This window comes from Pleurodeles waltl, chromosome 11, assembly GCF_031143425.1.
Source record: "Pleurodeles waltl isolate 20211129_DDA chromosome 11, aPleWal1.hap1.20221129, whole genome shotgun sequence".
Classification (NCBI taxonomy): Eukaryota; Metazoa; Chordata; class Amphibia; order Caudata; family Salamandridae; genus Pleurodeles; species Pleurodeles waltl.
In genome coordinates this window covers 270,255,194-270,268,194 of record NC_090450.1, presented here as the reverse complement: position 1 = coordinate 270,268,194, position 13,001 = coordinate 270,255,194, and the positions used below count along the sequence as shown (strand labels likewise).

The window sequence follows — 13,001 nt, the reverse complement described above, 5'->3', positions numbered from 1 at the left end:
GTGAGTTTGCAATTCGCCATTGATTGGCGTGTGATGCCACTCTTTTCCCCGCTGCGTCGAATTTTCGACTTTCTTTATCAGGGGGTGGGGCATCCCCTGATAATTGTGAACTCGCCCTTTTTCTTGCAGCCCCCACAACCACTGAGTCCGAAGGGAGCTGTTGGGTTATAAACACTGGGTCTGACGGGCGCGGTTTATATTTCTTTTCGACCCTTGGCGTAATGGCCCTCCCTTTTACAGGCTCTTGGAAGACCTGTTGGGCGTGCTTGAGCATGCCGGTAGCATTGGTAAAGTTTGGTAGGATGCGTGAGTGGATGTCAGAGTGTTGAAAATGAGTTCATCCTCCAATGGTTCCGAGTGCATTGTTACATTGTGGAACGTAGCTGCCCTGGCTAGTACTTGCGTATATGCTGTACTGTCCTCTGGTGGTGAAGGCTTGTTTGGATAACACTCTGGGCTGTTGTCCGTTATAGGTGGGTCATATAGATCCCAGGGATCCGCATCATCTTGGGTCATCCCAGTATGTGTGGGTGACTGCGCCATCAGTGTACCCACTGGTGAAAAGTGTGGTGATTGCAGTGGGGATGGTTGTGGTGCGAACTGTGGTGGTGGTGACCTGTCTCTAACCACTTTGGCTTTCGGTTGCATCTCAGTTTCTTGAAAGGCTAGTTTTCTTTTGGATTTGAGCGGAGGGATGGTTTGTATCTTCCCTGTGTCCTTCTGGATTTCTAACCTTTGTTGCGTTTGGTCATGTTCTTCTACATCCAGATCTTGCTCAAATCTGTGCCTTTCTTTGAGCTGCATAGAAAGCCCTTGCTCCTCAGTGTAGGAAGAGCGTTTCGGCTCCGAAGCCATTTTTTTTGGTACCGAAATTCCCAATGAAATTGTCTTTTTCAGTTCCGATGACCTTTTTCGAGGCTTGCTTGACTCGATGCCGATTTTTTTTGGTGCCGGAATCTCGACCGGAGTCAGAAGTCTTCGGCAAATCTTTGGCCTTTTTCGGTGCTGATGTTATTTGGTCACCGTCTTTTCTGTGGGTTGAGCCATGGCCTGCTGGCGGTGGCGTCCCTATGACCTTTAATTTTTTGGTGTGACCCTGGGTGTGGGACGGGGCAGGTTTACTCACAGTTTGCTGCGCCGTCGAGGGTCGATCACCGTCGGATTCATCCGAGTCCATTTCTTGGATGGAAATTCTTTCTTCCGCCTCGACATCGAGATCTTGTTTCGGTTTCAACGCCATTTGTAGTCTTCTTGCGCGTCGATCTCTTAAGGTTTTCCTCGATCGAAACGCTTGGCAGGCCTCACAAGTATCCTCTCTGTGTTCGGGCGACAAACACAGGTTACAGACCCGGTGCTGGTCTGTATAAGGATACTTGGCGTGACACTTAGGACAGAACCAGAAGGGGTTCCGGTCCATTGGTCTTGGACGATGGGTGTGGTCAGGCCGACCAGGCCTTGATGAAGAGCAGAAGCCCTGAAGGGCCGCCGAAGCGGTCTTGATGTCGGTGCCGATACAATAAAACGAAACCGGTACCGAACGAGAACAATACAGACGAATTTTCGATACTTAGCTATCTTTCTTGATTCGAAATATGGAGCGAAGAGGAACACATCCGAACCCGATGGCGGAAAGAAAACAATCTAAGATGGAGTCGACGCCCATGCGCAATGGAGCCGAAAGGGAGGAGTCACTCGGTCCCGTGACTCGAAAAGACTTCTTCGAAGAAAAACAAATTGTAACACTCCGAGCCCAACACTAGATGGCAGGAACAGTGCACAGCATTTGTATCTGCAGCTAACATGCCATCGAACATATATATATATATATATATATATATATATATATATATATATATATATATATATAGTTTTATTTTAATAAGGTGATCCTGAATTCCCACTGCTGAAGCAAAGATTAGACACAGAGCCCAAAGTAGAGCTTTGAGGAGAAACTAGAAATATTTGCACCTATTGCTCGGTTACTTTACAAAAAATAAAACAGCTTACAGTGAGTAGGCCAAGATGACAATGCCATTTTGAAAGTGGCAACGGGCTCATCTCACATTAAGTACGCTGTATTTTTATTTAATTGGATGTATTGTAGGTCAGCCATCTACTCAGTGAACTGTACTTTAGTGTTCTACACTGCAATATGGGCACCTTTTGCTTAGAATTGTATTTAATATTAGGTATTTTATTACGGGGTACACTGTGTGACAAGACTCATTACAGTGTAGTTGTGGATACAGTAAACACTAGTCTTAGAAACACTGTACCATACTCTGACCTTACCAGTAGTTGTTAAATTGTCCCAAGTACTGCACCCAATAGCACAACCGGCTCCAACCACACAGAGTTTGTGCTACGAAAACAGGTAATACAGACATGTTAAACTGATATTCCCTGAGCCCTTGGTCTCCAACCTTAAGATCTGTTAAGTGATGTATTTTGTCCACATAGAGAAGGCCAAGGCCAAGAGACTATGACCTGGCCTGACAATCTCCTTGCCTCCACCATGCATGATAATGTTAGCTCGATAAGTGAGCACCAATGACTGGATGTCACAATGTGGGAATTGGAAGGGGATGTATAAAGCATTACGTTTATCACTAATGCAATTTCATCTTGTTGTGAAAAATTATTGCACCAGGCACATGTGTGTGTGTGTGTGTGTGTGTGTATAAAAGAGTCCTCCATATGGCCAGCAATGTGTGTTACAAATGTGCTTCTAACTTCAATTGCCACAAGCAGAGGGCACATGCATAAAGTCGCAAGCACAGGCTGGGTCATGAAAAACACCCTTTACTTTGTCTATGTTAACAAAATCATCCACTAGTTATGACAGCCCTAGCCCTATAGATTATAGCTATTTGTTTGCCTGACAGGCTGATTTAATATTTTGATTTTCTACAATTTGTACTGTCATTTTATGCAATCTATTTTCCATGTTGAGTAGCAAATAAAACAAGACCAACATTTTGCAGGAATTTCCCCATATACAACGCATGCTGCATTTTATTTTACTTTGCTTTAATTAATTATGGCAGCTAATTGCTTGAAAAACAAATTGACAGAATTAAATCAATTCTACATTTGAGAATAGTCTTCATTTTATACGTCCAGTTACTCTTAACAATGAATTTAAAAAAAAATCTCTTCTATGGAGGTAATCTTTTAACATTCTTCCCCATCAGCTTAACAGACCAGACAACAATAGGAATCTTATTTTACAACTCTGCCACTCAATGGCAGGACAAACAATCTGATATATGAATCTTTGAAATGCTAGATTTTTTTATTTAAATGTACATACTTAAAACGATATTACAATAGTACCACAGTCTGAGGTCGTGTTCTGTACCTGGTAATACTATAATTTTTCTATACACTAGATACAAAGTTTAAAAACACCAATATTATCTACAAGGTATACATAAAAATTAATGTAAGGCACACTTCCAAGCATAAGTAAAATGCAGTTAGGGCTAAGTAAAAAGACAAAAAGGGAACGAAAAACAGTTTAAAGCAGTGATTTAGATTAAATATGCGGCATGACCCTTTCTCTGGTGAAGCATTATTGCTTTAAAAAGTGATTGTCCTGAGCCATATACTAAGAGCATGGGCTGTTGTCACAGCCATTTCTATTCTGATGCTGATGCCCTGTGTTTTTATGTCTGAGCTACCAACAAACATTTACTTATTGGTTTTAGTAGCAGATCGCAGGGTGTGCAAGGGGTGGGGCAGCGCAGGGTGTGGTGAATAAACATTCATATTTAAAAAAAAAAAAAAAAAAACACTTACCTTCCCTCGCCGCCGCTCCTCTCCTCTGTCACTGCAGGTAGGCACAGGCCATGGTGCTCTCAGGCAGACTGGGAGCCTATGCAGGTTCTCTCTGGATAGACCCTACTGCGCATGTGTGTTTGGCTGGCCTGAGACGGCCGACCAACCACACATGCGCAGTCAGGGGGAGTGCTGAGCACTGCCCTTCGCTGTTCGTTGCTCCCGTGGCCCCACCCCCTTTACCAGAAAACAATAATAAACTCAGTTTATTATTTTTTTCTAATAAACTCAGTTTATTATTGTTTTCTGGTAAAGGTGTAGAAGCTGCCGCTGCTGGCGGGGGTAAAGGATGGGGAGGAGTCGATAATCCTCTGCCCTAACGGAGGAGCCGCCCCTGATTGGTTTTTGGAGGCAGTGATTTATTGGCGCTAAAGGAACACGGACACTGGTGATCAAGGAATATAAGCCCAAAGCTACCTTGAATTTAATGCATTTTGATGGCAAAAAGCAAATCATTTTGTTTCAGTCTATAGATGATGTAGGGTGCAGTCCTCTGTATGTCACAGCAGTCTATGCTCTATTTTTAATCCGTATCAGAACGTGAATAGTGGTTTTAGGCCACTGTAACTCAAGAAATATGAATCACAGGGAAGACTGAGATGGCAAAAATGTATCCTCCCAGATGCTTGATTTGTTGTCTTTATGTTGTAGAGGATTATCCAATCAGTAATATTACGAATTTCCTTTCCGAGGTATTATACTCAGGATCAAACCATCACCCAGCCTTAAGACTTGATGAGGACGAAAAGGATTAATGCACTCTTATTTACAAAAGAAAAATATATTCTAACTCAACCTTTTCAAATCGGTCAACATTTTTGAATAGGTGCATTTGAGACATCCTGGGAAACGCAGCTTGTAATCAGATCGTGTTGTGATTTGTGATAATTGTGTCAATGAACAAAGATCACAGGGACTAATTATAAAGATCTGCACCCAAGGACGGCTGTGAAAACAAAAATAAACGCACATTATAAAGAAAAAGTTGCTCTACCCCTTCTAACAAATAGACCTCATATTTAGTTATATTCATCACAGTGACACTGGTATATGTCAGAACCGATCTGGAGAACATCTGGCTTTACGGGATAATTTACCAAATGTCCTCGCATTCGCAATTCCTTTTATCGAAAATGGACAAGGCTCCTCTGAAAAACATTTTAATAAACTTGATATATGTTGTTTCTTTTGACTACATTTATCATCAAATTCTCCTGAATGTTCTTCGACTACTTCTCTTCTGGTTCTGGACCAACCAATCACAGGGGAAACCTACTCTGTTCATTTAGTATATGTGGGTAGCTGTTGTGCACTATGTTTAACCAGGTGGATGCCATAAGAGCACATTAAAAAGTGAAGGGGCAGATTTACTAATTTATTGTGCTGTGTCTGGGGGAAAGAGTAGCGCAGGGCCATATTTACTAAATATGGCCTGCTGATGGTCTGTTTCCCCGCACAGGCCCACAAACAGTATGCCTAGTGCCATGCATACACAGTTGCACCATAGTGTAAAGGTGTGTTGTGTGACGTCTAGTTTAGGTTTTTTACTGGAAGTGTATACTTCCAATAAAAAGTCCTATGACTAGAGAAACCTGAAAACATTTCATTTTTTGGATGTGTACTCTATTCCAGTGTAGCACACATCCAATGTGCTAAATGTTAGGAGAAAAAAGATTCCTCTAACTTTGAAACTGTCTCAAGGATGCGTTATTTTTTGACACCCAGTGTAACAGTTTTAGATAGGGCTTTGTGGCAAACAATACAGGTGTTTGTGCTAGAATGCCTATGTACAGCCCATGGAACGCTCCTTTGATGCAAAGTAGCATAAATTGGCAGTAAAGAAAAAAGGGCCACTTTTCGGGTGCAAAAAAGTTTTGCATTGGAAAGCAAATACCATTGTAAGACTTTGCACTACATTGTGTCACTTTGTGGCGGTGAAAAGTCTTGATAAATCTGCCCCTAAATTTTAACACCAACTCTACAAAATGGAACTAGTCACATAAAAAGCTAACACTGCAAAAACGTGTTTTTTTTTAAAGACCATTTGAAGTACTCAACAAAAGGGTAGTGGATTAGGCATTTGTTAGCCTGAGAGGCAAGTAGCTTAACGTCATCTGTTTCTGGTCGCCAATAAATGGGTGCATTAAAGAGTGCACTAACAGGACATGTAAAGTGACAGTGCACCCTTGTTTTAGCATTCTTAGAATTACACATCTTGGGTTGACTGAAAAATACACACCTAATTTTATTTTCCTGTTACTTATCCTGTAGCTCAAGGAGGAAGGACACGGGGGAGCGGATTCATGAGTGTGTGGTGTGCTTTTGACAAAAACACCAAAGTAGTAGCAAATCTGTAGGAAAACAGCTGCCAGATGTGTGTGGCAGACATTCACTGGATTCTTAATGCACATAATCGTTCAACAGCTTCATCCCAGCGAGAAATGATGTAGTAGTGACAACAATGGCGAATTAGCCTGAGCGTGCAAGAAAGCGGAGCTCAATCTGAATGCGTCCTATCTTGAATACTGAAAGTCAGTAAGACTGTTTTAAATGTGGTAGCGTCAAGCCTTTCAAAATGGTAGGTCTAGAATAGATTTTATACAATGCTAACATTTTGGTACTTAGTGTAGTTATAGCTAAATATTCTTTTAACCTGACACTTTGGGGTATCACAGAGTTATTACACCAACTTGAGGATCTCAAAGCACTGACACAATCTTTTTTTAATTTTATTTTTGATGAAAACAGTACTAAAAAACAGTCAAAAATAACTTATTCCTATAAGACTTTGCTTAAAGAAGTCACACAATCAATATTTGGTTTGGCTTACATAAATAATTGCAAATGAAGGCGGGTAGCTATACTGCGGGCTCAATGAAGGTTATCATTCCTATCAATTTTGTTGCTGAAATTCCAGAATTTAGAAACACACTCAAAGCAAAGATGACAGGAGCAGAGAGGAAAATAATATGTTGGAAAGTTTAGGCACTATTTCCGCTCTGGGCATTCTTACTGATGACAACAATTTTTCCTTTGAATGCAAAATAGAAACCTGAGACCATGGTTGGGAAAAACAGATTATTCTTTCTTAGCTATGGCTTGTACTTGCACCGATCCTCACAAGCATAGGAAACACCACAAACAACGGTGATTCTTTGCTTTTTAGTCCAACACCCTACAACAATTGTGCATGATTGTCATCACTGCAACACATTATTAGAACTTGGAGTACACTTTGAACAATGATGAATGTTTACCTCCGGTTTTTAAAAAGTGGAACACTGCTGATTGTAACTGTATGATAAACATTTAACTATATTAATATCAAAGGAACTAACCCCAGCGAGTGGGGGGTGGTAATGCACTTGAAAAGCATTGTTTTGCATAAATATGTATTCAGTCAGTATCTATGTTAATTTGGTTATTCAGTGTACGTTTTAGTGAAGATATGACTGCTGTTCCCAAATGTCCGGATTTAAAAGCGGTACTTTTAAGATACTTGGGATGATTTTCAGGGAGAAATGGATAATACAAGATAGCTCACAAAAAGAATACGTTAACTGGTAAGCCACATCGTCGGCTAGGTTTGTTTCAGCTGTAATTAGACACTACAGGCAGAATTATGCATTCACTCATTAATAAAGAAAAAGTGATTGACCCAAGCACACAACATCTTCTAGTAGAATGAGAAGGGCAAAAGAGGGTAGTTCAAAGAGATGTTGGACTCTAGGCTGGCATGAGAAAATGGCTTGCAAAGGCAGGCAGGACAGTCTTCAAGTAACGTGCGACCACTCAAAAAAGAGAATGGATTAGCAATATTGTGAATAACTGCATTTCAAAGATAGGGGGGATTAGCGTCCTTGCTGCAAGCACAGTGCGCTGTCGAACAGGGTGAATAGTCTGTGTGTTAGAGCATGAACATTTCCATGAGAGTAAAGGAAAGCAGCTGCTGACAAGAAATGGAGAAATACCGATTGAGAAGAGGATCTAATCATGGACGATGGTACAGAAAGATGATGCATTGCCTAGCTTCAGTAAAGTAATGTAGATCGGCGAGATGATTTCAATATCTGATACGTGAAACAAAAAAGTTGGGATTTCAATGAAAACCACTGGAAAGAGTCTACGAGAGCGAATTAGAGAGCATATCATAGTACAGGAAATAACTAACTGAAATCCGTACCCTAATTTCTGACTGGGTGGCGGGAGAGTGGGGAATATTGGTTGTCATCTAAGGCATTTGTAGAACCTGTAAATCCGAGTTCTAATACTGGTTTCCCTACATAGCCATTTTGTGACCGTGGGTAAATCACAGTATCTCGTTGGGTTAGTGATCAATACCTGTAAAGAAATTGGCAGCAGTTATAAGGAAGTTAAACATTGGCACTCCTCTATAAATAAATAACACAATATTCTATTTACATTTCTGTAAGTAATTCAAGGGAACATTTCCCACACGAAAAAAAAATTGAAACTGTGGGCTCAGGATCTGGAAATGGACTATCGACGATTACATCATGTAGTGAGTCCGTTCATTTAGGGCAATATCAACAAGTCTCACTTATTCTCCCGGCTGAGGCGAATCAGAAGAGGCTTGTTCAGTATGTGACATTCCCGACGACGTATTTACAATCTAAACACCATTTTACATGTAGAAACAGAAAGCAGTAATAGAATAATAATTTAAACCGAAGGTGGGATGCAATGAGAGTTTCCAAAAGAGGGATTACACATTTACACAAATGCACAGCACTTAAGACATATTGCACAAAGCCTTCGTGGATGTGGATTTTGATGAAGCCAAGTATACCGCAGGTACATATATTTAGGGAATATAGATTTCATGTTAATTATAGAATAGAAAAAAACTCATCAGAAAAAAACGAACGAACTAGAAAAGAAAATCCCTAAATTTGTCAAACTGGGCAGTGGACAGTTCTTAGCGAATGGCGTCGCTGTTCAGTCTGGTTGTCCAGCAACTGGACCTTTTCCTTTTTTTCTTCCTCCGTTATGCTGAGAGATCAGAGATGACTATTGCATCCATCTTGGTTCCATTTTCGGAATTGGAAATGAGTTCATCTGCTTCGTAGTCATCTTCAAAGGAGCTAGTAGGGCAAAGGGAATTCGTTTTGAGAATACATGAAACTAATATGGCAACGTGGATTTCAGAGCAATGCAGTATATCATACTTGATACATTACAATCTGTAACAAATATTAATATTTGTTCATTTGAAATTGCACAATAGTTCTGAATCCACTAAAGTCAACGGAAAAAAGTACTTTAACAAAGCCATTCGAAATGCATATAGCAATGCATTGCATCCAGCAGCCCACTTCTGATTTGAATTCTGCACCTCTAAACACAAGGACCCTCATTCTTGGGCACTGCAGTACCGGGTGGGAATTGTACAGCTCCTTAACACATATTTCTGGGTAGAGGTATTTACCAAGTGTGTATTTACCAAACCAATCCGAGTTTTGGGCTGTGCGATGGGCAGTAAGATAGTAACACATTCTATTTCCTCCATCACTTGAAATGGAACTACTGAGGTACGAGTACTCGTTGTCCCAGAGTATCGGTACTGCTGAGAAGTGCAGGTACGCTCCAAATAAAAGCTTTGGAGAAGTACTGAGAAGTGAAGGTGCTATACTTTCCAAATTAAACAAGTGCAGGTGCTGAGTACCTGCCCATTTAGGGCACTGGTTTCCTCCTCTTCTATGGTGTGTAAATTTGCAATGTGGGCAGTCTACTTGTGTAATTTACACAAGGTCTTACCCAGCAAAAACCGTGCATGCAGAAACTAGCGCAGTGAGGTACTCCCACAATACCAAAACTTGTAATCTTGATGAGGCCAGTAATGCCATTGCATGCTCCACTGGTATTACAGGGTCACCCGTCATGAGACCCTAGGTGATACATTTTGGAAAAGCCCCAAGAAGAGTTGCAGACCATATTACACGTTCCCCTTTAACTACGCGGGGGATACCAGGTCAAAATTAAGGATTCTTTCTGATTATCACCAGGTAAGTTTACGGTGTTTATGAGCTGAAGTTCCCGAATTTAGAGATAACTTGTAAGACCCTGAATTATCAGGTCCTTTAAAGCATGTTCAGGGGGTAGCTGGAGGGAATCGTGGAAAAGAAGAGACTGACTTCTCTGGGGAGAGCACTGTCTACTCACATTTTCCATCAAAGTTTTAACTGAAGGTCTGCTTGGTTACATTCTGTTAACCGAAGACTAGTTTTAACAACTGTGTTCTTAAATTGGGGGTCTTTTTAGCCACTCTTCCAGTGCAGGATGTTAACAAATTACAAATGGCCAATATTGACCATGATTTTCCCTAAAGGACATGGCTAAGGCACCATGCACCTGTAGACCACAAGAATATTACAAGAGAGCTATTAATGGGTCTTGTGAGTTTACTATCGGGCAAGACACAGAAGAACCTAAAAAAGACCCAACGGAAGGTGGCGGTACAGACAGAAAATCAGATCAAATAATTTCTGACCTCCACACATAAAAACCATGTTATATTATTTTTAGTAATGTGGTGTGGAGGCAGTGTTCACATGCACAATATCTATGGGCAGAAATTATCCCCACTACCTTCACTCTTCAACTAGGAAATCCCTAGCCGTCAGCTTCCCTCAAGAATTTAAACATTTGTGAAGTACCTTCTTTTGCTTTTGTTGTGGCTTGCTGCCAGCTTATAGCATGTGTCATCACTTCATATTCTCTTGGAGTCCTATTTTTTAAAAGCAAAAATGCTGTAGGAATATCGCCCTGCACTTTCTATATCTGCATTTGTGATTATGGACCAGATATACTAAAATGCAATTTTGCATTTCCTAAATAGTGACTTCATTGAAATTGCTATTTTGGAAATGCAAAATGCTGTGTAGAGAGATCTTGGTTTCCTAACAGTGACTCCTAGAAAGTAGGAATCGCTATTAGGAAATCGTAAATAAGGAATCCCATTGCATTTGTGTTAATAGGTCGGTTTTGCATTTCCCATTGGGAAATGCAAAGCCAAGGATGGCAATGGGCAAAAGGCCCATGGTGCACCCTAAAAATAGTGGTGCACATCTAGAGCACACATTTGCTCAAGGTACATGTGTGTGTTCTACTCCATAATAAAAAAAAGCAGTTTGGGGTGCCTTTTTTTCACTACACATGGTTAGCCAGAACTTAAATTCAAAGGTAATTTAATTTCCTAAATGCCCATATCACATTTAGGAAATGCTTTGTACATCAGAATAAGAATTGCAAATAGGTAATCCCATTCCAATTCTGGGGATCGCAAATTGCTAGTTCTACAGGGTAAAAATCGCAATTTGAGATTTCCTAAAGGCCTCTGTATATCAGAAAAGGCCGTTTCGCATTTCTTAACAGCCCGAAATACCGAATAGGACCGTTAAGAAATGCAAAAGGGCTTTGTACATCTGGCCCTAACTATCAATCTCATAGTGCCAAGACGAAAGTGGTGCTGTATAAAAACCTAAATTCCAATACAAACTGTATTGTGCAACTTTGGAATTATATGAGAATACTGGTAACGTGTCAATCCTCTAGATTCCATTAAGTTGGCGAATGGTGGAAAGAAGAATTAATTAATTAAATATACACTTACCCCTCCTGTAACTGATCATTGGCCGACTCCTCAGCTACCAGTATCTCATACTCCTCTGCAGCATACCTGTCCCAGTCAGAGGGTTCTGGGCCATCATTTTCAACATCCTGTGTCAGATAAGATATAAGGGAAAAGATTAAACAGATTAAATAAAAGTAATGTTAAGCGCCTTTCTGTTTCAACTATCAAGTAGTTCACATTTCACAAACGGACGGGTCTACTCCTTTCTTCTTTGGAGCATGATGTGGCTTGACTGCAGAAGTGAGAGAAGAAAACACTAGAAGTACGCAGTTTTTGTGTGACTAATGCACTATGTAAAATTACCTGTCAGATTTTAATTTTTTTTTTTTTTTACATTAGGGAATTATTGATGGTTAAACCTTGAATAGGAAGATACTTCAATGTTTCTATATTCCTATACTCTTTCTATCTTCCTCACTGAATTTCAGAAGCAGAAATCCTTTCTGTTTCCAAAGTGTGTTTCGCAAAAAGAAGTCTTTCACTGTGTGCTTTATTGGAAAGATGAGAAAAAACAGGTAACCTGAAAGGCTAAGGTTAGCAAATCACTTAACTCACAGGTCAGAAAAAGAATTAAACCGTTATGGTCTAAGAACTGCTCAGTAGGAGCCCAGGGGTCAAGCAGCATAAACCATTAGCCAAGAATTTTAGAATGGCATGGTTTTCCCCACCCTACAATTCAGCAGTGGTTCCTCTGCTAAGGGGTGTCACCCCACTGCTTTCACGAGAAGGAAAAATATGATGATAATAACAAAATGTAATTATCATTTTATTTGTATCTGGTGCCTGGTTAGGCCGTGGTGGGGCTGGAGGAGGCGTGGTATGTGCACCATAAGTGGGCATGTCTGTTTGGCCGGCCACACAGACATGCCCACTTAGCATTTCGCTTCCCGACTGTATTGCACAGGTATGCTGGTGGCAGCAGCGTCATGACTGGCTGAGGGGAGTGTGGGAGCCTGTGTGATTCCTGAAAGAGGATGAGGACGAAGGAGATGAACCCGTCTCCTGACGGAGGAGGTAAGTGGTTATCTTTGTTTTTTCTTTTACACCCTTGCCCCGCCACCCCGTTCAGTGACAGCCTCCACTGCTACAAGTCGATGACGAAATGAAATGCTAGAATCAGGAGTTAATGATATTAGGAAAAGACCTGCTTAATCCTAAGGAATTTTGATTGGTTTAGCCACCACTCGAGTACTACAAAATTATTTTAGAACACCTTTGTCAGTCATCTCCTCTGTCAATAATGTCAAATGAGAGCATTTATCACCTCGACACTTTCAATGATCGGTGAATTATAGAGCTGGACAAGTCTCCTGTTGCCTCTTTGTGACACCAGGTGCTTAGGTTCGGACCCAGGTGACAGTTTTTCAACTCACATTTTCAAGACTGAAGAAATAGGCTGACCTATGTGCTTTATTTTCCACTCCAACCCCAACGTTCTAATTGTCCTGTCCCTTTTTATCTTATTAGCATTACTCTCAAAACATCTGCCTTGCTTCAAGTGTCTCTC

The 13,001-nt window shown here is 40.8% G+C and overlaps 1 protein-coding gene across 8 annotated transcripts in view; it reads right to left on the bottom strand.

Annotated features, from left to right (window-relative positions):
* Window positions 1-2,987: 2,987 nt before the first annotated feature.
* Window positions 2,988-13,001, bottom strand: part of PPP2R3A (protein phosphatase 2 regulatory subunit B''alpha) — a 1,031,009-nt gene continuing 1,020,995 nt past the window's right edge. For all 8 annotated transcript variants that reach the window (XM_069213531.1, XM_069213530.1, XM_069213529.1 and 5 more), the window contains 2 exons: window positions 11,474-11,580; window positions 2,988-8,945 (listed from right to left, as the gene is read on the bottom strand). In XM_069213531.1, coding sequence (XP_069069632.1) covers window positions 8,849-8,945; window positions 11,474-11,580 — 204 coding nt within the window. In that variant the 3' untranslated portion in view covers window positions 2,988-8,848. The remainder of the gene's footprint in view (window positions 8,946-11,473; window positions 11,581-13,001) is intronic.